This window comes from Ranitomeya imitator, chromosome 2, assembly GCF_032444005.1.
Source record: "Ranitomeya imitator isolate aRanImi1 chromosome 2, aRanImi1.pri, whole genome shotgun sequence".
NCBI lineage: Eukaryota > Metazoa > Chordata > Amphibia > Anura > Dendrobatidae > Ranitomeya > Ranitomeya imitator.
Window position 1 is genome coordinate 239017039 of NC_091283.1, and position 27906 is coordinate 239044944.

Sequence of the window (27906 nt, forward strand, 5' to 3'; positions counted from 1 at the left end):
CACTGGTGTTGGTGCTTGCGTTCTTGGGGCTCTTCTGGGGTTTTTACGTCATGTGATCCCTGTGCCCAATCAGCGCTGACGTCACTGTCCCCACCTTCGGACAAATCAACCATCATGAGGCAGAGAGCAGCCCTGGCTTCATGTTCATGTTCAATACATCCGAAGGAAGGAGCAGTGAAGCTGCCGCTGATCGGGTGCAGGACTCGTGTGATGTAACAACCTCACATAAGCCCTGGGACAGTGAGTCTCGACACCGCTGAAGTGGAGCCGGCCGCCAGCGGAGCATGAGTGTTTTTATTTTAATGATGCCAAACATGAGAAATCAGTTCACTGCAAAAAAAAGATATATACTGTATATACCGTATTTTTTGGATTATAAAATGCACCTAGGTTTTAGAGTAGGACATTAGGAAAAGAAACTGAAACAACAAATGTGGTCAATTCTGTACTTAATATCCCCTATCCTGGTATGCATGTTCCCCTCATCCCTACCCTGGTATGCATGGATCCCTCATCCCTATCCTGGCAGGAATGATCGCCCTCATCCCTATACTAGTATGCATGGCCACATCCTTATCCTGGTGTGCAGGGCCCCATTTTGTCCTGGTATGATTGGCCCTATCCCTATTCTGGTATGATTGGCCCCCATCCTGGTCGTGGTATGCATGGGCCAATCCTTATAATTGGCCCCCTCCCCCATCCTGATCTGCATGGCCCATCGGAAAACATTAAAAAAAACAACATTACACTTATCTACCCGGCGCTCCCTCCCAGCATCCTGCTCCGGTGCCAGCAGATGCTTTATGCTTGTAAGCAGCACATGGCAGGGACGTCACAAGCAGAGCACAGCTGCCGGAGTACTCGCTGGGACTGTGCGCACAGAGAGTGGTGAGTATTCATTGCTCTTCAGTAGTGCGCAGTGTCAGCTACCGGCTTCCTGCTGCTGCCAGTGGTCACGTGTGCCGCTACTTAAGAGAAATGAATATTCATTGGATTCATTCATCAGGAGACTATTTAATATTGAACTATATTCAAGCAGGACTAGACGAAGAAAACCCTAAAATCATGTATCAAGTTATCCGAAACAGTCAGAAAACCAGCTACATATTGGCAGACCCCAGACTTCACACTATATATAGTGTCAGGAATAGATAGTATGTGACAATACAGTATATACCGCTCAGGGAACACTTAACTTTCAGAGATGATCTCCATATTCATACTAAATAATGGCACAGATCTCCAAGACATTATGATTGCACACATCCCTAGTCTTTATAACGATATTGCACTCATTCCTTGACAGACCGCAGCATGGCCATTAGTTAGAAGCTGCTATTGATCTTTGGAGCAGGTAAGTTTTCCCTGAGTGGTACATATTGGGCCATCTGAAAATGGAGTTTAGTCTAGGACAATTTGTCTGCACTACTAATTACCAGCTACAATTACAATACCAAACTAGGGCAGTCCCTATAGGAGAAAAACACAAGAATTATACTGTATTTTCACATACTATCTATTCCTGACACTGGAGTGGCTTATAAACTTACGAAGTACTGTATATAGTTTGAGATCTGGGGTCTGCCAATATGTGGCTGGTTTTCTGACTGTTTCGGATAACATGATACATGATTTTAGTTTCGTCTAGTCTCGCTTGAATATAGGTCAATATTAAATAGTCTCCTGTTGAGTCGCCTTTGTTGAGGACAATGAAAGCCATAGAAATGAGAGGCTTGGAGAGTGAGTGTGTATACGTCACCTCACCCTATATACTGAGATATGGGGTACAAGTTTTTTCTATTAGTCACCTACTGACTAACCTTCAGGGGGTAAATTATGGGTATAGTTTTACATTTGGAATTAATAGTTTAGTTTTATCCTTTTTTTCAGCAAACATGAGGAATGACAAGAGACAACCAATTTCAGAAGATTCAATTTTGGTTAAAACTATTCCAACATTATGAACATAAAAAAAGGCTTCTCCCCTATGTGACGTCTCTGATGTTTATTAACAGATGATTTCCAAGTAAAATATTTCCCACATTAAGAAAATTAAAAAGGCTTCTCCCCTGTGTGACTGCTCTGATGTCTAACAAGAAGTGCTTTCCATTTAAAACATTTCCCACATTCTGAACAGGAAAAAGGCTTCTCCCCTGAGTGGGTTCTTTCGTGTCTAACAAGATTCTGTTTGATGGTAAAACATTTCCCACATTCTGAACAAAAAAAAGGCTTATCTCCTGTGTGAGTCCTGTGGTGATAAACCAAAGCTGTTTTCTGGGTAAAACATTTCCCACATTCTGAACATGAAAAAGGCTTCTCCCCTGAGTGGGTTCTTTGGTGTCTAACAAGACTCTCTTTGACGGTAAAACATTTCCCACATTCTGAACAGGAAAAAGGCTTATCTCCTGTGTGAGTCCTATGGTGATAAACCAAAGCGGTTTTCTGGGTAAAACATTTCCCACATTCTGAACAGGAAAAAGGCTTCTCCCCTGTGTGGGTTCTTTGGTGTCTAACAAGATTTTGTTTGAGAGTAAAATATTTCCCACATTCTGAACAGGAAAAAGGCTTCTTCCCTGTGTGAGTTCTCTGGTGAATAACCAAATCTGATTTCTGGTTAAAACATTTCCCACATTCTGAACAGGAAAAAGGCTTCTTCCCTGTGTGAGTTCTCTGGTGAATAACCAAATCTGATTTCTGGTTAAAACATTTCCCACATTCTGAACAGGAAAAAGGCTTATCTCCTGTGTGAGTCCTATGGTGATAAACCAAAGCTGTTTTCTGGGTAAAACATTTCCCACATTCTAAACATGAAAAAGGCTTCTCCCCTGAGTGGATTCTTTGGTGTCTAACAAGACTCTCTTTGACGGTAAAACATTTCCCACATTCTGAACAGGAAAAAGGCTTATGTCCTGTGTGCGTCCTATGGTGATAAACCAAAGCTGTTTTCTGGGTAAAACAAATCCCACATTCTAAACAGAAAAAAGGCTTCTCCCCTGTGTGGGTTCTTTGGTGTCTAACAAGATTTTGTTTCAGAGTAAAACATTTCCCACATTCTGAACAGGAAAAAGGCTTCTTCCCTGTGTGAGTTCCATGGTGATTAATCAAAGCTGATTTCTGGTTAAAACATTTCCCACATTCTGAACAGGAAAAATGCTTTTCCCCTGTGTGAGTTATTTTGTGTCTAACAAGATTATCTTTGCGGGTAAAACATTTCCCACATGCTGAACAGGAAAAAAGCTTCCCTCCTGTGTGGGTTCTATGGTGATTAACCAAATCGGATTTCTGGTTAAAACATTTTCCACATTCTGAACATGAAAATGACTTATTTGCTTTAGGAGCAGTTTGTCTTTTAATGCTTATGTTGTGACTTTGATTTTCCTTAGTAGTCAGTAATGAATCAGAAGATGGGACCTGTTTCATAGGATCAGATGACAGATCTTTGCTGTGAATGGATGATGATATATCTGGAGTAATGGCATTCACTTCAGTTGTATCTTGTAGGATCTCAAGACAATCAGATTTAAAAATTGAAGATGTCAGCAGTCCCTCTGATCTCCTGGTACAGTCATCTAAGATAAAAAAAAAAACAATTATTATTTTCTACAAACTTTTAGAATTTTCTAGAACATTCTCTGACTGTTCAATAGTAGTCATACAAGTATAAAAGCACAGGTGACTCGAACCAACATTTCAGTTTATGTTATTGCTGAGTAAGAGAATAACAAATTGTAGATAAAGAGCAATTTCTTTTTTTAGATGGAATCAAGAGGTTGATTGCACCCAGCAGATGCATTTTGCTACGTGTGTGGACAATTTATAAAGACAAGAGTGAGAAAGTATTCCATGAAAGCACGTCGTATGATATGCGAGGCCTACAAGGCATATTTCAGCATGCCTGTAGGGCATCAAGACAAGTCCTGGGTACCTCATTTCACATGCGAATATTGGAAGGTAAGGTGAACAATTGCAGCTCATTTAGATGGCAGTGCTTTATTTTTGTAGAATTTCAATAATTTAGATCTAGTACAGTTTAAGGAGTTGCAATTGACAACATTTTCACATATATCAATGCACTATAGTAAAATATGTATTAAGTAATGTGTAAAATTTAATGCCTTTACATTTATATGATTAATTATATCTGCTATGTTACAGGTTGGTACAGGGGATAAAAGAGAGCCACGAAGTTTGCTAACCCGCAAATTTGGCGGCAACCGACCGACGACTCAAGCAATTGCTACTTCTGCATGGTGGATCCTGCCAAACGGCGCACAGGCAAGAATGCACCTCAAATTGTTTATCCAGGCATTCCTTCTTCCATTGTCCCAGTACCACACTGCCACGAGATGACTGTTCCAACTCCCCCAGAGAGGGATCAACCATCTTCAGGAAAAAGCAGCAAGTCGGACAGTGAGGAAGGTATTGGAGATCAAGATTATGTTTTCACAGATGCGGTTGAGGAGAGAAGGCCATACTTTCCTAACTAGAAAGATGTCAACAATCTAATCTGAGACCTTCGTCTTACCAAGTCCAATGCTGAGCTTCTGACATCCAGGCTCAAGCAGTGGAACTTGTTGGATGAAAATGTGCAAGCCACAGATCAAAGAAAGCGTCACCAAATATTTTCCAACTTCTGTTGAGAAGATGGGTTGTGCTTCTGCAACAATGTGGCCGGTCGTTTTGAGGCAATAGGTATCACCTGTAACCCGAGTGAATGGCACCTATTCATAGACAGTTCAAACCGCAGCCTCAAAGCCGTGCTGCTTCACAACGGAAACTACCTGTCTCTCTCTATGGCTCACTCTTTGTATCTCAAAAAGGACTACACCAGTGTCAAGATGTTGCGGAGAGCCTTGAAGTATGATGACTATGGAAGGGAGGTCATCAGAGGCTTCAAAATGGTGTCATTCCTGATGGGCCTTCAAGGCGGTTTCACAAAATTTCCTTTGTCTCTGGGACAGCTGTGACACTAAGGCACATTATCACAGAAAGGACTGGCCACAGCAGACCGAGTTTTCTGTGGGGAAGAGTAACGTCAAGTGGGAGCCGCTGATAGAACCTCTGAAGGTGTTGATGCTACCATTGCATATCAAGATAGGCCTCATAAAGCAATTTGTCATGGCTCTTGACAAGGAGTAAGAAGCTTTCAAGTACCTCTAAGGTCTCTTTCCAAAGCTGTCGGAGGCAAAGGTCAAGGCTGTTATCTTCGTCGAACAGCAAATCAAAAAGATCATAGAATGTGATGAGTTCGGCAAGCTGCTGAACAGGATGGAGAAAATGGCTTGGAACAGTTTCATTACATTGGTTCATGGCTTCCAGGAAATCACAAGGCTGAAAACTATGTGCAATTGGTTCAGACGCTCAAAGAATTATGCCATAATGGGATGCAGAATGTCTCTCCAAGTGCATATCCTTGATGCTCATCTTGACAAGTTCAAGGAGAACAAGAGAACTCTGAGGAGCAAGGCGAGCGCTTTCATCAAGATATATTGGACTTTAAACTTCATTACCAAGGACAGTATACCGAAAACATGACAGGGAACGACATTTGGGGGCTTGTTCAGGAAAGTGATTTGCAATATACTTGCAAATCTAGAACACCTACAGTACAGACCAAAAGTTTGGACACACCTCATTTAAAGATTTTTTTGTATTTTCATGACTATGAAAATTGTAAATTCACACTGAAGGAAACAAAACTATGAATTAACACATGTGGAATTATATACTAAACAAAAAAGTGTGAAACAACTGAAAATATGTCATATTCTAGGTTCTTCAAAGTAGCCACCTTTTGCTTTGATGACTTCTTTGCACACTCTTGGAATTCTCTTGATGAGCTTCAAGAGGTAGTCACTGGAAATGGTCTTCCAACAATCTTGAAGAAGTTCCCAGAGATGCTTAGCACTTGTTGGCCCTTTTGCCTTCACTCTGTGGTCCAGCTCACCCCAAACCATCTCGATTGGGTTCAGGTCTGGTGATTGTGGAGGCCAGGTCGTCTGGCATAGCACCCCATCACTCTCCTTCTTGGTCAAATAGCCCTTACACAGCCTGGAGGTGCGTTTGGGGTCATTGTCCTGTTGAAAAATAAATGATGGTCCAACTAAACACAAACCGGATGGAATAGCATGCCGCTGCAAGATGCTGTAGTAGCCATGCAGGTTCAGTATGCCTTCAATTTTGAATAAATCCCCAACAGTGTAACCAGCAAAGCACCCCCACACCATCACACCTCCTCCTCCATGCTTCACGGTGGGAACCAGGCATGTAGAGTCCATCCGTTCACCTTTTCTGCGGCGCACAAAGACACGGTGGTTGGAACCAAAGATCTCAAATTTGGACTCATCAGACCAAAGCACAGATTTCCACTGGTCTAATGTCCATTCCTTGTGTTCTTTAGCCCAAGCAAGTCTCTTCTGCTTGTTGCCTGTCCTTAGCAGTGGTTTCCTAGCAGCTATTTTACCATGAAGGCCTGCTGCACAAAGTCTCCTCTTAACACTTGTTGTAGAAATGTGTCTGCTACTAAAACTCTGTGTGGCATTGACCTGGTATCTAATCTGAGCTGCTGTTAACCTGCGATTTCTGAGGCTGGTGACTCGGATAAACTTATCCTCAGAAGCAGAGGTGACTCTTGGTCTTCCTTTCCTGGGGTGGTCCTTATGTGAGCCAGTTTCTTTGTAGCGCTTAATGGTTTTTGCAACTGCAAAGTGGGGACACTTTCAAAGTTTTCCCAATTTTTTGGACTGACTGACCTTCATGTCTTAAAGTAATGATGGCCACTCGTTTTTATTTACTTAAGTGCTTTATTCTTGCAAGAATACAAATTCTAACAGTCTATTCAGTAGGACTATCAGCTGTGTAGCCACCAGACTTCTGCACAACACAACTGATGGTCTCAACCCCATTTATAAGGCAATAAATCCCACTTATTAAACCTGACAGGGCACACCTGTGAAGTGAAAACCATTTCTGGTGACTACCTCTTGAAGCTCATCAAGAGAATGCCAAGAGTGTGCAAAGCAGTAATCAAAGCAAAAGGTGGCTACTTTGAAGAACCTAGAATATAAGACATATTTTCAGTTGTTTCACACTTTTTCGTTAAGCATATAATTCCACCTGCCTTCAGTGTGAATTTACAATTTTCATAGTCATGGAAATACAGAAAAATCTTTAAATGAGAGAGTGTGTCCAAACTTTTGGTCTGTACTGTACTCATTTCTGAACCTTTGAGAGATTTTTGACTGTATTTGTCAATTTACAATGCAAGTGTTGTTGTTTTTTATCAGACCGCATGAACGAAAATATAATAATTTCCTTTTTTGTCAAAATAAATACAACATTTTTCTGGGTTGTGATCATAAAATCAAAGTTTCTGTTGAATGTAGTCGTTTTTCCATAGTCTTTAAACATAAGCAATTGAAATATTTCACTTGGAAGCCAGGAACAAAAATTGTGTTACATGGTGTTATTTACCAAACCAATGACTGTTTTGTCCCCACTCAGGTCCATCATCTGTCAATGGAAAAACAGAGGTTTCCACACTATTAGTGGCTCAAAGGCTGTTGAAAAGTAACAGAGTTTATATAAACCAATCCAGCAAAATCCGCTCTCACTTCTGGGTCTTGCAGTGTGCTCAAACAACATTTAGGATCCCTGTATTTAGCAATATTATAGTGAGAAGAATCCACTTAATTTACAGAGTGTGTCTCCTGGAGCATAATCTGGGCACTATGTGCTGGGTAATAAAATGGCAAATGTGTAATTTTCACTCTCCAACATCCACTGCGTGTTAATTTCCAGAAAGTGGCTGTGGAGTCAAAATATTAATTCCTCCTATACACGTGGTCTAAACTGTTGGTTCCCCTCGTTTAACCCCTTTCTGACATGGGACGTACTATCCCGTCGAGGTGGGGTGGGCCCCCATGACCACGGACGGGATAGTACGTCCAGCGCGATCGGCGGCGCTCACGGGGGGAGCGCCGCCGATCGCGGCCGGGTGTCAGCTGCTTATCGCAGGTGACATCCGGCACTATGTGCCAGGAGCGGTCACGGACCGCCCCCGGCACATTAACCCCTGGCACACCGCGATAAAAGATGATCGCGATGTGCCGGCGGTATAGGGAAGCTTCCCGCAGGGAGGGGGCTCCCTGCGGGCTTCCCTGAGCCCCCCGCAGCAACGCGATGTGATCGCGTTGCTGCGAGGGTCTTACCTCCCTCCCTGCTTCCTCCAGCCCCGGATCCAAGATGGCTGCGGATCCGGGTCCTGCAGGGAGGGAGGTGGCTTCACAGAGCCTGCTCAGAGCAGGCACTGTGAAGGCTGCAGCGCTGCATGTCAGATCAGTGATCTGACAGAGTGCTGTGCACACTGTCAGATCACTGATCTGTGATGTCCCCCCCTGGGACAATGTAAAAAAGTAAAAAAAAAATTTCAAAATGTGTAAAAAAAAATAAAAAAAAATATTCCTAAATAATGAAAAAAAAAAAAAATATTATTCCCCTAAATACATTTCTTTATCTAAATTAAAAAAAAAACAATAGAAGTGCACATATTTAGTATCGCCGCGTCCGTAATGGCCCGGCCTATAAAACTGGCCCACTAGTTAACCCCTTCAGTAAACACCGTAAGAAAAAAAAAAAAAAACGAGGCAAAAAACAACGCTTTATTATCATACCGCCGAACAAAAAGTGGAATAACACGCGATCAAAAAGACAGACATAAATAACCATGATACCGCTGAAAGCGTCATCTTGTCCCGCAAAAAACGAGCCGCCATACAGCATCATCAGCAAAAAAAAAAAAAAGTTATAGTCCTGAGAATAAAGCGATGCAAAAATAATTATTTTTTCTATAAAATAGTTTTTATCGTATAAAAGCGCCAAAACATAAAAAAAATGATATAAATGAGGTGTCGCTGTAATCGTACTGACCCGAAGAATAAAACTGATTTATCAATTTTACCAAACGCGGAACGGTATAAACGCCTCCCCCAAAAGAAATTCATGAATAGCTGGTTTTTGGTCATTCTACCTCGCAAAAATCGGAATAAAAAGCGATCAAAAAATGAAACGTGCCCGAAAATGTTACCAATAAAAACATCAACTCGTCCCGCAAAAAAGAAGACCTCACATGACTCTGTGAACCAAAATATGGAAAAATTATAGCTCTCAAAATGTGGTTACGCAAAAAATATTTTTTGCAATAAAAAGCGTCTTTCAGTGTGTGACGGCTGCCAATCATAAAAATCCGCTAAAAAACCCGCTATAAAAGTAAATCAAACCCCCCTTCATCACCCCCTTAGTTAGGGAAAAATTAAAAAAATGTATTTATTTCCATTTTTCCATTAGGGCTAGGGTTAGGGCTAGGGCTAGGGTTAGGGTTAGGGTTTGGGCTAGGGTTAGGGCTAGGGTTAGGGCTAGGGTTAAGGCTACAGTTAGGGTTGGGGCTAAAGTTAGGGTTAGGGCTATGGTTAGGGCTATGGTTAGGGCTAGGGTTAGGGCTACAGTTTGGGTTGGGGCTAAAGTTAGGGTTGGGGCTAGGGTTAAGGCTACAGTTAGGGTTGGGGCTAAAGTTACGGTTAGGGTTTAGATTACATTTACAGTTGGGATTAGGGTTAGGTGTGTGTCAGGGTTAGAGGTGTGGTTAGGGTTACTGTTGGGATTAGGGTTAGGGGTGTGTTTGGATTAGGGTTTCAGTTATAATTGGGGGGTTTCCACTGTTTAGGCACATCAGGGGCTCTCCAAACGCGACATGGCGTCCGATCTCAATTCCAGCCAATTCTGCGTTGAAAAAGTAAAACAGTGCTTCTTCCCTTCCGAGCTCTCCCGTGTGCCCAAACAGGGGTTTACCCCAACATATGGGGTATCAGCGTACTCAGGACAAATAGGACAACAACTGTTGTGGTCCAATTTCTCCTGTTACCCTTGGGAAAATACAAAACTGGGGGCTAAAAAATAATTTTTGTGGGAAAAAAAAAGATTTGTTATTTTCACGGCTCTGCGTTATAAACTGTAGTGAAACACTTGGGGGTTAAAAGTTCTCACAACACATCTAGATAAGTTCCATTGGGGTCTAGTTTCCAATATGGGGTCACTTGTGGGGGATTTCTACTGTTTAGGTACATTAGGGGTTCTGCAAACGCAATGTGATGCCTGCAGACCATTCCATCTAAGTCTGCATTCCAAATGGCACTCCTTCCCTTCCGAGCCCTCCCATGCGCCCAAACGGTGGTTCCCCCCAACATATGGGGTATCAGCGTACTCAGGACAAATTGGACAACAACTTTTGGGGTCCAATTTCTCCTCTTACCCTCGGGAAAATACAAAACTGGGGGCTAAAAAATAATTTTTGTGGGAAAAAATTTTTGTTTTATTTTTACGGCTCTCCATTATAAACTTCTGTGAAGCCCTTGGTGGGTCAAAGTGCTCACCACACATGTAGATAAGTTCCTTAGGGGGTCTACTTTCCAAAATGGTGTCACTTGTGGGGGGTTTCAATGTTTAGGCACATCAGTGGCTCTCCAAACGCAACATGGCGTCCCATCTCAATTCCTGTCAATTTTGCATTGAAAAGTCAAATGGCGCTCCTTCCCTTCCGAGCTCTCCCATCCGCCCAAACAGTGGTTTACCCCCACATATGGGGTATCAGCGTACTCAGGACAAATTGTACAACAACTTTTGGGGTTCAATTTCTTCTCTTACCCTTGGGAAAATAAAAAATTGGGGGCGGAAAGTTAATTTTTGTGAAAAAATATGATTTTTTATTTTTACGGTTCTACATTATAAACTTCTGTGAAGCACTTGGTGGGTCAAAGTGCTCACCACACATCTAGATAAGTTCCTTAAGGGGTCTACTTTCCAAAATGGTGTCACTTGTGGGGGGTTTCAATGTTTAGGCACATCAGGGGCTCTCCAAACGAAACATGGCGTCCCATCTCAATTCCAGTCAATTTTGCATTGAAAAGTCAAATGGCGCTCCTTCGCTTCCGAGCTCTGCCATGCGCCCAAACAGTGGTTTACCCCCATATGTGGGGTATTGTCGTGCTCAGGACAAATTGTACAACAATGTTTGGGGTCTATTTTCTCCTGTTACCCTTGGTAAAATTAAACAAATTGGAGCTGAATTAAATTTTTGTGAAAAAAAGTTAAATGTTCATTTTTATTTAAACATTCAAAAAATTCCTGTGAAGCACCAGTAGGGTTAATAAACTTCTTGAATATGGTTTTGAGCACCTTGAGGGGTGTAGTTTTTAGAATGGTGTCACACTTGGGTATTTTATATCATATAGACCCCTCAAAATGACTTCAAATGAGATGTGGTCCCTAAAAAAAAAATGGTGTTGTAGAAATGAGAAATTGCTGGTCAACTTTTAACCCTTATAACTCCCTCACAAAAAAAATTTTGGTTCCAAAATTGTGCTGATGTAAAGTAGACATGTGGGAAATGTTACTTATTAAGTATTTTGTGTGACATATCTCTGTGATTTAATTGCATAAAAATTCAAAGTTGGAAAATTGCGAAATTTTCATAATTTTCGCCAAATTTCCGTTTTTTTCACAAATAAACGCAGGTACTATCAAAGAATTTTTACCATTGTCATGAAGTACAATATGTCACGAGAAAACAATGTCAGAATCACTGGGATCCGTTGAAGCGTTCCAGAGTTATAACCTCACAAAGGGACAGTGGTCAGAATTGTAAAAATTGGACCGGTCATTAACGTGCAAACCACCCTTGGGGGTAAAGGGGTTAATGACAGAAAAACCCACAATGGTCACAGCAATAACTTGAATCTGACAAAAGTAATAATAAATAAAAAATCTATATTAAAATGAACAAATGAAAGTCAGACATTGCTTTTCAGCCATGCCTCCACAGAATAAAAAAAAAATAAAACTCATGAAATCGGCCCGGACAGAAATGATGGTACCCTTAACGTAATATTTTGTTGCACAACCTTTTGAGGCAATCACTGCAATCAAACGTAAGTGTCAATGAGACTTCTGCACCTCTCGACAGGTATGTTGGCCGCTCCTCAAGAGCAAACTAATCCAGTTGTCTCGTGTTTGAAGGTTGCCTTGTCCAGACGGCATGTTTCAGCTCTTTCCAAAGATGCTCAATAGGATTTAGGTCAGGGCTCATAGAAGGCCACTTCAGAATATTCCAATGTTTTCCTCTTAGCCATTCTTGGGTGTTTTTAGCTGTGTGTTTTGGGTTATTATCCTGTTGCAAGACCCATGACCTGCGCCTGAGACCAAGCTTTCTGACACTGGGCAGCATATTTCTCTCTAGAAACCCTTGATAGTCTTGAGATTTCATTGTACACTGCACAGATTCTAGACACTCTGTGCCAGATGCAGCAAAGCAGCCCCAGAACATAACAGAGCCTCTGCCTTGTTTCACAGTAGGGACAGTGTTCTTTTCTTGATATGCTTCATTTTTCCGTCTCTGAACATAGAGCTGATGTGCCTTGCCAAAAAGTTCCATTTTTGTCTCATCTGTCCATAGGACATTCTCCCAGAAGTTTTGTGGCTTGTCAACATGTAGTTTAGCAAATTCCAGTCTGGCTTTGTTATGATTTTTTTTAAACAATGGTGTCCTCCTTGGTCGTATCTCATGAAGTCCACTTTGAGTCATACAATGACAGATGGTGCGATCTGACACTGATGTTCCTTAAGCTTGAAGTTCACCTTTAATCTGTTTAGAATTTTTTCAGGGCTCTTTTGTTACCATTCGTATTATCCGTCTCTTTGATTTGCCATCAATTTTCCTCCTGCGGCCATGTCCAGGGAGGTTGGCTACAGTCCCATGGATCTTACATTTCTGAATAATATGTGCAACTGTAGTCACAGGAACATCGAGCTGCTTGGAGATGGTCTTATAACTTTTACATTTAACATGTTTGTCTAATTTTCTTTCTAATCTGAGACAACTCTTTCCTTCGCTTCCTCTGGTCCATGTTGAGTGTGATGCACACCATGTCACCAAACAGCACAGTGAGTATCTGTAGCCCTATATACAGGCCACTCACTGATTCCAAGATTGTAGACCTCTGTGATGCTAGTTAGTGGACACACCGCAATTTAACATGTCCCTTTGTCACATTATTTTCAGGGGTACCATCATTTCTGTCCAGGCCTATTTCATGAGTTTTATTTTTTTTAATTTTGTGGAAGCATGGCTGAAAAGCAATGTCTGACTTTCATTTGTTCATTGTCATAGATTTTTTATTTATTATTACTTTTGTCAGATTCAAGTTATTTCTGTGACCATTGTGGGTTTTTCTGTCATTAAAAGAGGGGTACTAACAATTTTGACCACATATGTATAGATTACCCTCAGTGAATTAATTTACAAAATTGAATCACTTTATGGGGATTTCGACTCTTCTGGCTTTCTGTCATTTAGTCATATTAGGGCTTCTGCATATGATGTGTCCAATCTCATCTGGGATCTGTTCCTGCTGTCCAGATGGAGTAATCTGCTCCCTACTTCAGCCAATTGGAAAGTACCACACCCTAATAAAGCTCAAAGCACATGGCCGGAATCTGCCAGAAACAGCGTTGTTCTCCTCTGGTTCAGTCCACTGTGCTCAGCTTGTGGCTTGTGTATTTGTTTCCTGTTGTGACCGTGGCCTGTTTACCGACTACTCTTGTGTCTTCTGATTCTGTATTCTGTCCTTCTGGTTCTGACCCAGCTACCTGACTATTCTTCTTGCCATCTAATACCACAGAATAGCAGGTAACACCACGGTCCAAGCCTAGGGGTCCAAGTGTAAGTCCAGATCCATGTAATGGTGATAAAGGGAGATGAGCAAGGCAATCTTTGGGATATGGAAAGCAGAGAAGATAGTGCCAAGCATGTTCATGGTGGAGATCTTTTGAGCTGCCAGTTGACCACGAACAGTGCTCCCAATACATTGTGTCTGCAAACTATTCCAGCTAGATCTGAATTCAAACAGCTAAATGGCACTCCTTCCCTTCTGAACACTGCCATGTGCCCAGAGAGTAGTGTACAATCATATGTAGGGTATTGAGAGAAGCTGGAAAATAATTTGTAAGATCCATTTGTTTTCTATTATCCTTTGTGAAGAATTCCAAAGTTATCCCCACATAAAGTGACACATGTCAGATTTTAAAAATTGAAAAAACGATGAGACTTGAATACCTCAAGGCAGGACTTATACCTCAGGGTTTACATGTGGCTATTTTTCCCACTTGGGAACCCTCCGATTCTTTCCATAAATCTTGGGAGCAAGGGCTCACACAACGTTCCAATATATTAAAGAATATGCTGCTTGAACATGACAAAAAAACTCTTTTCCATCACTAAAATCCATGTTAAAGAGCTGGAGTCCAAGCTGAGTAAACTTGACTCATCACAGGCCATGAGTTTCAGGACAAAGTTAAAGATTTTAGATAAATATGAGTCGGATGTAACTTCCAGAAAACCGAAAAAGTTTCAGAGAGATAAACTGGACTTTGAGCACCACACAGTTTTTAGGTGGAAGCATAGTGGTAGTGCCCCTTACACCAAGGCTAATAACAAAAATTTCCAAACTATGGCCACAATGGATCCCTCGTCGGGTGAAGCCAGCTCCAGTGATTTTTCGTCATCAGCTGGAAGCGAGCTAGATATCGGACCCGACGGGGTGGAAAACACAACAAGAACAACAAGAAGGAGGCCAACCAGGTACAGTAGTCGGACATCGCCCTTTCGACAGACTTACGGGACCAGGCGCAAGTAACCTCTGGGCATAAGCCATCCCCTACAATGGAAAGTCCAGAGGTGAGCTTTCTATCGTTACAAGTCATTAATCTTTCTGATCATGTCTTGTCTTCTCAGATTTCTGTTATGCAGATGTTCTGCAGAAATTTGACATTCCAGGTGTACAAGAAACTTGACATTATGCAAACACTTCCAGAGGAGGAACATTAAGCTTTTCTAGATCTGCTTGAGCTTCTTGAAGAAAATCATTCCACCACTATCAGAAGTCCCTTTCCATACAGGAATAAGTCCACAAAAGCCACTTCATTTTCATTGGTACCCACAGTGAAGATATTTTTCGAACTGGTCAAACGAGACATTTTGCTTATGTCTCCTCAGGTTAGTACTTCGTCCAATCTGTTTAGGGCTGAGAAGCAGGCACTCTTTTCGCTCAAAAACAATGTCTTCCTAATTAAGGAGGCCAACAAGGGTGGCAATGTGGTTCTTTGGCCTACCCACATGTATTTGGAGGAAGCAACTAGACAAATTTGAAATTCCCTTCTGATCCAACATCAGTTTTTCTCACCCAATTTCATACACTACTCATGAAAGCGGAACAATATGGTATCATTACCTCCAATGAGAAAAAATACATGTGGGTAGAACATCCTGTTATTTCTACCTTTTACATGTTGCCAAAGATCCACAATAATGCCAACAAGCCGCCCGGCCGTCCAATACTTTCAAGCATTGGAAGCATATGTGAAAAAGCCTGCGCTTATTTGGATTTTTTTCTACAACCCTTAGAACTAACTTTACCTTCCTTCATCAGGGCCACGACTCATATAATTGAGATCTGCCAGGATATTGTTGTGCCGACGAATGCTCTCTTCATGACTTGCGATATCGAGTCGTTGTATTCCAACATCAATCACAGTGACGGAGTCAATGTTGCTGCTTTTTTCTGGACAGATGTAATCATATAGACTGCAGGCATGACTATTATTGATCTATTGAATTTTATTCTCCACCATAATTACTTCATCTTTGATAGGGCATTTTTTCGACAGATCTCTGGAGTCGCCATGGGGGCTCGATGCGCACCAGCGTATGCTAATATCTTCCTTGGATGGTGGGAGGAGAATGTGGTGTATCCCTCCAAAGCTTTCAAGGAACAGATTCGCAATTGGCATCGCTATATTGACGACATATTCTTTCTTTGGGTGGGTACTGAGATGGAATGTGCACAATTCCTAAATTAACTAAATCGGAATTCTCATAATATCCCCCCCATGTAACCTGAAAGATAAGAAAAACAAGTTATATTATACTCTGGGTGTGTCCTAGCTGGCCATGTGAGCGGTCGCATAAGAGAGAGCTCCCACTGCCATTATTGCTCTAATCCTGTGCAGACGCCGCTGTCTGCTTTAAAGTGTGATATATCTGCTGGCTGAAGGTCTCGGGAGCGCTGGAGCACGGTGGGGAGGACGAAATGACCCGGAGATGGCAGAAAGATGCAGGAGCTGGAGAGGCCGGTGCATTCCAAGATAGCGCCGCTGCCAGGGAAGACGTTAATAAGGCTAACACTGCATGTCAGAGACGCTTGGAGGCTGCTGCTAATTTGAGAAAAGTTTTCCCGGGCGGATGATGTAGCGGAAGCGAAGTTATCTGCTGAAGTTTGATCTGAAGGGGAGGAGAAGGATGAAGAAATGACTGCCGCAGGAAAGGCTGAGGTACAGAAGGGGGAGGGAGACTGTGGCAGGGCTGCAGCAGCAGGAGGGGAGCTGACCCTAAAGGCCGTATTTATACTCATATCCTCATGTAGACAGTCCCTAAATGACTTGACCCTAGAGATGAAGGAGGTTAAAGGGGAGATTGTACAGATAAAGGATGCCATACAGAAAATGGACAACCGCATGAGAGAGGTGGAAGAGAAGGTGAACAATGCAGAGGATCATGTTGCAAAGTTACAAAAGACAGAGAAAAAGTTTGCTCACAAGATATCAGAACTGGCGGCAAAAAAATGAGGATCTGGAAAATAGATCCAGAAGAAATAACCTCCGAATAGTGGGTCTGCCTGAAAAATCTGAGGGTAGAAATCCTACTGAATATATTGAAAACTGGCTGAGGGAAAAGGTTGGGGTCGAGGCTCTGACGAAAGTTTTTGCAGTTGAAAGAGCTCACAGGGTTCCACCGCAGTCCCCTCCCCCCCGGAGCTAATCCTCGTACCATGTTGGCCAAGATATTAAACTATAGAGACAGACATTCTTAGAAAGGCCAGAGAAATGGAGGATCTCACGGTTGGAGGACAGAGAATTGTCATTTATCCGGATTACTCCGCTGTGGTCCAGAAACAGAGAATGCAGTTTACTGGTGTCAAGAGGCGACAGAGAACTGGGGTTGCAATTTTCCATGTTTTTTCTGGTGAGACTAAGAGAGGTGGCTTTTAATAGAGTTCATTTTTTCCTGACACCAGAGGACGCTACCCAGTGGATTGATATTAATGCTAAGAAAATACAAGCTAAAGGAGACTGAGAACTCGTAGAGATATGGATATGGGATATTGGTTTCTCTTGGGTTAATTGCATACTTGTTTACTGCTTGTATTCTTTTCAATTATGAAAGAGTTGAGTTTAGCCATTCTGGTTCTTTGGCCAGACAATGCAGCAATAGATAATATGGAGGGCAGAGGAGTGCTTTAGAAAAAGGTGTTCTGCAAATGTGTATTATACCTCTTTTCTTTGTTCTATGTTTTGAAATGTTTTAGATGAATAAAAAGAGTTGTGACCTTAATGGTGGCGGGAGGGGGAAGGAGAAAGTAATCCAAGGGAGAGTGTCTCTAATGGGCAGAGGAGCCCCATTCCAGGTGAAGAAAAAGCTTTAGTGGGGGGGTTAGACAGCTCAGGCCAAGAAATAAGGTTACTCTGAAAGTTGATGAGAGATATGATGGGGGACTGTATTAAAATATTGAGTTGGAATATAAGAGGCCTAGAGGATAAAACCAGGCGGGCGGCAGTTTTACAGTATGCTCATGATCAAAGGGCCTCATTGATATGTCTGCTTGAAACACATTTAGTGCGTGAGAGGGTTGATGTCTTGTCTAGGCGCTGGATACAGAAAGCGTATCACTCTACTTTCTCTATGTACTCAAGGGGAGTGCCAGTACGGATTCCTGCGGGGGTGCGATTTGAGGAGATAAAGGTGTATGTTGATGCGGATGGTCAATATGTGGTGGTGAAATGTTAATTGCTTGGGATGCTGCTGTGTGTAGTGGCTATGTATATTCCACCTCCCTATTCCAGTAAGAAAATTAGAGAAGTGTTGGAGCTGCTGGGGCGAGGAGACCCGATACCACTTCTAATTATTGGAGACCTCAAGAATATACTGTATGTGATGTGTTGTGAATTCTGTTGAACTCCCTCCTGTGGTCGTGAATGGTACTTCGGCGAGTTCTGTCCATGGACTCCCTCTGGTGGCTGTGAGTGAAGCTGCTGCTTCTGAGGTTCCTTACACAGGTGACGTGGTTTTTCCTTTGGTTGGCTGCTCTATTTAACTCCACTCAGATCGTTACTCCATGCCAGCTGTCAATGTTCCTGTGCTGGTTCAGGTCGTTCTTGGATCTTTCTGGAGACCTGTCTCTTCCTGCAAGAAGCTAAGTCCCCGTTTGTTATTTTCTGTTCATGGTTTTCTAGTCCAGCTTGCTTTCATGATTTTGTCTTGCTAGCTGGAAGCTCTGGGATGCAGGGTGGTGCCTCCGCACCGTGAGTCGGTGCGGGGGTCTTTTTGCACACTCTGCGTGGTCTTTTGTAGTTTTTGTGCTGACCGCAAAGTTACCTTTCCTATCCTCTGTCTATTTAGTTAGTCTGGCCTCCCTTTGCTAAAACCTGTTTCATTTCTGTGTTTGTGACTTTCATCTTAACTCACAGTTAATATTTGTGGGGGGCTGCCTTTTCCTTTGGGGAAATTTCTCTGAGGCAAGGTAGGCTTTATTTTCTATCTCTAGGGCTAGCTAGTTCTTAGGCTGTGCCGAGGCGTCTAGGCCTGTTAGGTACGCTCCACGGCTATTTCTAGTGTGCGTGATAGGATTAGGGATTGCGGTCAGCAAAAGTTCCCACTTCCCAGAGCTTGTCCTGTGAATTTAACCATCAGGTCATTCCTGGTGCTCCTAACCACCAGGTCACAACAGTGATGACTTCTGGGATAGGAACAAAAACTTACAGAATAGGTCTGAAGGTCATACTACTACGTTTGGTACATATGTTCAGGAAATTGGCATGATTGATCTGTGGAGGGTTCGACACATTAAGGAGAGGAGGTATTCTTGCTAATCACCGGCCCATGATACCTTATCTAGAATAGATATGGCTCTTGGAAATGAAATATTAGATACAATAGTGGGAGACGTGAGATACCTGTCACGGGCATTTTCGGATCATAATCCGATTGAGGTGGAGCTGCGGCCGATGGAGGCGCGGGCAGTGTGCAGGGGTGAGTGGAAAATTCTCCCCAACTGGTTGCGCAGTATTGATATAGACAACGTACAGCGGGAGATAGAGGAGTTTTTTGAGTTTAATGATGGGAGTGCTGATATACCCACTATTTGGGACACTATGAAAGCGTATTTGAGGGGATCACTGTTTAGCGATATTAGTAGATGTAAGCGGCGGGCAAAACAGGTGGAAAGAACGGCAAGTGAGAGGCTGAGAGTAGCGGAGGACGAAATGATTGCTCTGGGTAACCTTGAGGCTGGGAAACAGTTAAAAGAAGCTCAGAATAAAATGGATATAATTCTTTTGGAGAGGGCGAAGAGAAAAAGTTTCAGAGACTAGCTTTTTATCAGGAGGGGAGGAGGTGGGGCATATGCTGTCGCTGGTGGCCTCTGCTCAGAGGAGTACATCATTTGTGCATTCATTGGTTTCAGCAAACAGTGCGAAGGTGCTGGAGACTTCTGAGATCTTGGAGGTCTTTACGGATGCATTGATGGGAGACACTGGGGCTTTTTAGGGGGACTTGAGTTGCCCAAGCTGAGTGAGGATGACAGGGAAAGTTTGGAGGCACCTATTACGGATGAGGAATTGGGCCGGGCATTAAGGTCAATGGCAAGGGGTAAGGCGCCAGGAGCAGATAGATGGACTACCAGCCGAAATTTACAAAGATATGGAGGAAGTGTTGATGTCTAGATTAAGAGTGGTCTTGGCAGAGACTAAGAGTAGGGGAATCCTGCCAGCCTCCATGAGAGAAGCCATAATAGTGGTAATCCCAAAGGGGGATAAAAACTTACGATATCCTGAGTCATACCGACCAATTTCTTTGCTTACAACAGATGTCAATCTTCTGGCCGGGGTGTTGGCAGCCAGACTGTGAGGTGTTCTCTCTAAATTAATACATCCGGATCAGTCAGGCTTTATGCCCGACAGGTCTACGGCAATTAACTTGAGAAGGCTTTTTATGAATGTACAGGTGGGTGCTGATAACTGCGGCCAGAAATTTATTGCATCCTTAGAGGCCCATAAGGCTTTCGACAGTGTAGAATGGGGTATTTGTGGCAGGTGTTACACGGTTTGGGTTTTGGTCCACAATTTGTGTCCTGGGTCAAACTGCTGTATGCGCAACCAGTGGCTAGAGTCAGGGTGAATGGAGTAAAGTTACATAGAGGTACGAGACAGGGGTGTCCACTCTCCCCTCTCCTGTTTGCTTTGGCTGTTGAGCCGTTGCCCGCCAAGATTAGGAAGTCTGCTGAAGTATCTGGGTTTAAGTATGGGTCAATTGAAGAAAAGATAGCGTTATACGCGGACGACATACTGCTGTTCCTGAGCGATCCACATATTTCATTGGGAAATGCAATTCGGCTTATGGAAAGATTTGGAGCATTGTTGGGGTTGAGGATAAATTGGAATAAATCAACTCTGTTTAAGGTAGCTGACGTAGGGGAAGAGGTGGGAGATGTTGCGGAGGGAGGCAGACAAAGTGGCTGATCAGTTCAAATATTTGGGGATATGGATCTCTCTGCCGATTACAGATTACTTGCATAAGAATTTGACTCCCGTGTTGGGGGTTCTTAAGGCAAAAGTAGGGGCATGGTCTAAATTGCACTTGTCAGTGGTGGGCCGAGTCAATCTTATTAAAATGATTCTCATGCCTAAGATTCTGTATGTTCTCCATAACTCACCTATTTGGATACCACGGAGGAAATTAAGCTGATTAACTCCTTATTTAGGAATTTGGTGTGGGGGAAGCAGCATCCCTGCATTAGGTTGGAGACGCTTCAGAGACCTAAGGATGAAGGAGGTTTGGCTTTGCCTAACCCTGAAATATACTTCCTGGTGGCTCAGTGCCGGCACTTAAAGGGCTGGGAGCGTGAGGCGTCTTCCAGCATGGTACATCAGCTGATAGAGAGGGTGACGACAAGATGTCCTGCGGTACAGAGCTTGGAAGATGGGTCTCTGGGGGCACTTGGGAAAATCTATCCTACGCTATTCCGGATATATAAATTATGTGGAAGTCTAGGATGCATGTATGATCTAAAGACGCCAATCTGGTAATAGGATTATAATATTGCACTTGTATCTTGAGCTTTGCTAAATAATCACCTGCCTGCTATAATTTATACACTATTTATTTATTTAAGATTTGTCATTTGTTCTTAGTGTTCACAACATTGTAGCACCCATTGTTTTAGTAAGGTGACTTAATTTTTTTTATCACGGATCATGCTAATTACTAGACAGCAAAATGTAACTATTGTGAGTCCTAAAGTCCCTCTTTTATTTCTGAAACCTTCTTACTATTTGTATCCATGTATTTATCATGTTTGTTGATCTAATAAAAATAAAATAAGATTTTTTTTATAAAAACCATTCCTCTGGCTCCACTACTTTATCCTTTGAGGTTTATCGTCCTCAGGATGTTTTGTCGATGTCACTGTGAGTGGGCACTAACTAATAGGATTACCACGTTAAATAGGACCAAGTTGTGTATTAATATTATCGGAATACTGTTATCTTAACATTGGGGCCGCACAGAATGGACCAAGACCAGGGAAGGCTCCTGGTCAGCTAAAGCTACGGATGTGTGTAAGAAGGGGGCAGGATCTGCACCGGCCACACTTCAATCACCAGCCAAGAGATTCTAATATAAAAATGCTTTACATAAAAACACTAAACTGCGGTGGATGAAAACGGCACTGGAAAATTATTGGGGCCAGAAAATCAGACCACGGGGACTAAGAATACAAGCTTATCCGACTTTTGATCTTGAAGATGAAAATGTAACTCAAAGGTGCATTAAGGCAGCGAATACATGCTCCTTGGAATTTATCCACATAATTATTGAAAATAATACTGCGTCATTGGCCAAAATGGAGCAGAAGTTACAGGATCTCCACAATAAGGAACAATCAGAAATGACAGCAGGATCTTTTCAAGAGACCATAACCAACATGGAGAAAGACATGGAAAGATGGGAACAAACAGTAAGTCCAACAAATATCAACGTGACAGTTCAGATTTTGCCACCGGTAAGATTTTCCACTGGCAAATAAAGAAACGCTCCATTGACAAGAACCTTTCCAGGACCTCATCCATTCAATCCATATCTTCTGTGAGTGAATGTGACATCAAATCACTGACCCTGAAGAGGCTCCTCAAACGAGGCAATTTGGGAAAAGGAATCAGCATCTCGCATCCTCAAATAAAGATCGTCGTGAGGACAATTTACAGGTAATTTATTACATCATGGATCGACAACCACACAGATGACCGTGCTGCAGAAAAGGCGAACGTTCTCCCCTTCATCTCGCCTAGATTCATTCACGATAATTAAGCATTTACATCTATTTTTGAAAAAATTGATTTAAAAAAATTGCATTATTAATCTGATCAATAGGATCTTTTTCCTATAAGGGAGGAACAGGAGGCCCTTGCTAACATTTCAATATTTATTGGATAAACAAGTCTCTGAGGTGAGCCATTTCCCACACATGTAATTAATAAATCCAAAACATTTCCCCATTTGTCTTTGGTCTCAGCAGTTGATGTTTCTACCAAAATGGTCTCTGAGGATAAAGCATCCCGACCATCTAGACCACATGAGACATCTAATCTAACACCAGAAGACAGAAAGGCTTTGGTGGATATGGAAAAATGGAATGTTGTGGTGTTTTGCTGGATGTACATTTTTTTTGTCTAAGCCTCGCATAAGCCAAAATATTATAGGCATTATAAACAATAATATCAACACTATTATATGCATTATGTAAAAATGGGGGGCAGGTCAGTGAGGGATCAGCGACCTGTCATAAGCCAATACAGATGAATATGTAATAAAAGCAACACATAAGCCCCGCCCACAGCTCCACCCAGAGCACCACAAAGCCCCGCCCACAGCACCACATAAAGCCCCGCCCACAGCCCCGCCCCAGAGCACGAGAATGTCATTAACTGAAAACTACATATACAGATTAAACAGCCAGAAGATAGATTTCATCACCAGGACTATCAGGTAGTTACAGACTCACATAAGTGAGGCAGGCCGAACCCACCACAATCAAACTATCATACAGAATGAACAGGTAAAAAAAAAGACCTAGAATAAAAAAAATATGTTACATCCCCATCAACAACGTATGTATGAGGGGAGAACTTTAAAATTAAACCGGAATTGCATTCATTTATGGTGGACCATTGGAGCTACTATGAATCCTGACCAGAAGATTAGAGGAAATAATATTGCTCCCCATTTCAGGAGAGATTGTGCAGTAATCTGAATTTCTTAGGATCAAAAACAATGTAATTTATGAGGTGGAGTGAATCCATGAAACCAGGGCTGGAGCCAACACATCTCCTGCAGGCGGGAATAAATGTATATTACAGCCATCAGCCACGCACAGCTCAGAGATATATCATGGCACCGGTGTGATGGGTTTATGTAGATTATCACAATCCTCCTTGAAGTTAGTCGGTTTTAATACAAATTGAAAAGTCGGGCTAAAGGGAAACTCTGTTATTGTCCAGAAATTCACACTTGGCCTCACTGCACATTTAATGTTGTCGATAATAAAGTGAAGTTTGGCCAGAAAGACTGGACCTGGTCTTGTAGGGACCATATGATCACATTCAGCAGCACAGAAGGGAGAGAAGGGAGATTCATCCGATAAGATCTCAGGGTTCTAGGAAGCCAACAGCATCATTACCCTCCGCTTTCTCTTACAGGCCCATCATAACATTTTTCTCCAAGTGATTTTCTACCTTGTCAGCACATTCTACGTACGCTGTCATTTGGCTTTATAGTTTACAGATCTGGGCAGGTAACAGCGTCTCCTAAACCCAAGGGGTAGGTGGATCTACCAGGTTGTAAGTTCTATAGAAAAGGGCTTTCAATGACCAAAGTTATTTGAATAGTTTTGGGTGGAGGAGAATGTTGTGGTCTAGAGGCAAAATGGTGATCATGGTAATAAGGCCGGACTACACCACTGATAAAGCAGCCACAGCCGGTGACTGAGAAGAATCTGTGACTTCTATGCATTTAGTGGTCACTACTCACCTGGGTAGCCATATGTGGGAATCTCCTCTTTACACCGCTCATCCCCCCTCACATATGTCTCTGTAGTATTAATATGGGTCAGATCTTCACCCTGAAACAAATATTATAAAAGTCACCGACAGATGGAGAGGTCACATCTATGATCAGCTCTAATCCGGCCATCTCCACCGTTCTCATTACACAAGTATAAAACATATAATACTGGTGGATAAAACAAGACTGAGCACAAGACCTTCACCGGCGTCTACACATCATAGGGGAGATCTCCTGACACCTTCTCTCCATCTACCTGATGATCCTGAGGAGCATTGGGATCTTCTTGGTTACAGTCCTGTGGAGGAAGAGGACGGGGACATCTCTCTGGTGTTGTCCTCTTACTGGATAGATCTGGAGGAAACATACAGGGAGTGAATTCATTCTTTACATACAGATAATTATAGGCCGTGTGTATTTAGTCCTGTCTATTACCTGGAGATGTGAGGGGCTGGGGAACCTCCATTATGACGTTCTTGTACAGATCTCTGTGTCCTTCTAAATACTCCCACTCCTCCATGGAGAAATAGACAGCGACATCCTGACACCTTATAGGAACCTGACACATACAATGATACCGTCATCCCCCCGATCTCTTCATAGTGTTACTGTATAATGTCCCAGCATTCCCAGCAGTGTCACCTCTCTAGTCAGCAGCTCAAACATCTTGTAGATGAGTTCTAGGATCTTCTGGTCATTGATGTCCTCATGGATCAAGGGGTGAGGTGGAGGCCCCGTGATTGGGCTCAGGGGTCTTCCCCATCCCTCAGACACAGGGTCCTGACAGCGATCACTAGAGGTCTTCTTCACCACTGTGTAATCCTGGTAATGGAGAGACACATTAATAAATCTCACTACAGACATTTCCAGAGTCCTCACCTCTCCAGTTCTGTCCATCTGTTATTCCCATAGATAAGAATGATGTAATGTGACGTCATCAGAATCTCTCACCTCTCCAGTAAGCTGGAAGAGGATCTCTAGGGTGAGGTGTAATATCCTCTCCGCCATCTTGTCTCTGTCCATATCCATCTTTGATGGGTAAAGATGGGTAAATCAGGAAGATTCTCTTTTGTAGAAGATCTTCACTGAGAGGATCCGATATTGTAGAGACCTGAATGAGAAGATGAGCCGATGTAACATCATAAGAATCCTGTGTAATAATACAATTACTGGAGATAATAAGGGAAACATATGAGGAGATTTATTATTTTACAGTATTTAGTTTCTTCTTTACATCTACTAATAAATCCTATATATTTAGGCCACAGACAACAAGCAGTTTCCTCCTCGGAGTCGGCAGCTGAATACGTTTCTCATAGACTCATCTTCCATAACGCTAATTCTCATCTCATTTACCAACCCTGGAATCGGCATTAGCAATACTGCAGGAGATATTCATTACACGCGACATGAGAAATAACTACTTCATGATGAGGACGACATCTTCATCTTCTACTACGGCTCTAGAGACAGATTTGGCCAGAGTCGGTCACTGACTCCATCACCACCGGCCTCTATATGAAGGTTTCCCGTCTTCCCCGCACTGTAATCTTCTATCACGTTAGATCTCAGCTCTGATTCACACACAGAAGTTTGAGGCTTTTTGGTTTCCACAATCAACGCGGACAGAAATGAGCTGATCCCAAAGTCTCCATGTACAGGGATTTATGGGGTTTATTTCTGGCCTTAGGCTTTCCTATATTACAGGAAAAACACCAGAAAAAAAACAGATATTGAAATGTTTCTAAAGAAAATTGGCTCCAACAATTCTTGTAAAAAGAAAAAAAAACATGGAAAAAGCAGAAGACACATTTTATAATTTTTAACATGTTAAACATTTATTAAAAAGAAATTAATCTTTTTGTGCCCAGAACATAGATATGCACCGCAGGGACGGCACAGATGAGGCTTCAATAAAAACCCTGGCACTTTAACCACTTGCTGCTGTGAAAAGCAAACATGACATCTAAGAAGGTGACAGAGTTTGGCTGAATGCCCCCCAAGTACTCAATAGTATGGGGCGGCCTAGTTATTACGATACTTACATGTCTAACAATGGGGTCTGGGCTGCAATGTATGAAGGTCTATTAGGCCGGACCAGAGGCAGCGTCCAATAAGTTACCTTTTACCGCCCCATACACATTAGACTAAAGTTCCATGAAATCACTGATTTCGGGGTTTGGGCGATTATATAATGTATTTGGGGCCTCCCGACAGGTGATGTCAGGGCAGAGAAGGATCTGACATCCTGGATTTCAGAGGATAATCCGTTTGTTCTTCCTGCAGATAATCCTCAGCTAGCGGAGCGAGGACAGACAGCGGTAGGTAAGTATGTAGTGGTTGTTTTTTTTACTTTAACGATGGTAACCAGGGTAAACATCGGGTTACTAAGCGCGGCCCTGCGCTTAGTAACCCGATGTTTACCCTGGTTACCAGCGAAGACATCGCTGAATCGGCGTCACATACGCCGATTCAGCGATGTCAGCGGGAGAGCCAGCGACCAAATAAAGTTCTGGCCTTTCTGCCCCGACCAGCGATATCACAGCAGGGGCCTGATCGCTGCTGCGTGTCACACTGAACGATATCGCTAGCCAGGACGCTGCAACGTCACGGATCGCTAGCGATATCGTCCAGTGTGACGGTACCTTTACACTGACAGCAGTGATGATACACGGCACTACAATAGTACAGGGCATCACCGGAGCCATCAGAGGCTTGTAAGTTGGATGATCACACTGATCAGAGGGGTTTAACAAAGGGTTAAAGTGAAAAACATCATAGTTTCACCAACAAGAAATATCTGTCATAGTAACATATAACATAGTAATATAGTTAGTAAGGCCGAAAAAAGACATTTGTCCATCCAGTTCAGCCTATATTCCATCATAATAAATCCCCAGATCTACGTCCTTCTACAGAACCTAATAATTGTATGTTACAATATTGTTCTGCTCCAGGAAGACATCCAGGCCTCTCTTGAACCCCTCGACTGAGTTCGCCATCACCACCTCATCAGGCAACCAATTCCAGATTCTCACTGCCCTAACAGTAAAGAATCCTCTTTGGTGGAAAAACCTTCTCTCCTCCAGACGCAAAGAATGCCCCCTTGTGCCCGTCACCTTCCTTGGTATAAACAGATCCTCAGCGAGATATTTGTATTGTCCCCTTATATACTTTTACATGGTTATTAGATCACCCCTCAGTCGTCTTTTTTCTAGATTAAATAATCCTAATTTTGCTAATCTATCTGGGTATTGTAGTTCTCCCATCCCCTTTATTAATTTTGTTGCCCTCCTTTGTACTCTCTCTAGTTCCATTATATCCTTCCTGAGCACCGGTGCCCAAAACTGGACACAGTACTCCATGTGCGGTCTAACTAGGGATTTGCACAGAGGCAGTATAATGCTCTCATCATGTGTATCCAGACCTCTTTTAATGCACCCCATGATCCTGTTTGCCTTGGCAGCTGCTGCCTGGCACTGGCTGCTCCAGGTAAGTTTATCATTAACTAGGATCCCCAAGTCCTTCTCCCTGTCAGATTTACCCAGTGGTTTCCCGTTCAGTGTGTAATGGTGATATTGATTCCTTCTTCCCATGTGTATAACCTTACATTTATCATTGTTAAACCT

At 42.6% G+C, this 27906-nt stretch overlaps 1 protein-coding gene across 1 annotated transcript; it reads right to left on the reverse strand.

Annotated features, from left to right (window-relative positions):
• Positions 1-1861: 1861 nt before the first annotated feature.
• On the reverse strand, positions 1862-26282 carry LOC138662843 (oocyte zinc finger protein XlCOF6-like). The gene is made up of 7 exons (XM_069748821.1): positions 25702-26282; positions 25229-25388; positions 24920-25099; positions 24713-24836; positions 24534-24631; positions 24245-24335; positions 1862-3569 (listed from the first exon to the last, which is right to left on the reverse strand). Exons 2-7 carry the CDS (start codon positions 25304-25306, stop codon positions 2053-2055), a joined length of 2088 nt encoding a protein of 695 aa, XP_069604922.1. The 5' UTR covers positions 25307-25388; positions 25702-26282; the 3' UTR covers positions 1862-2052.
• Positions 26283-27906: the final 1624 nt, after the last annotated feature.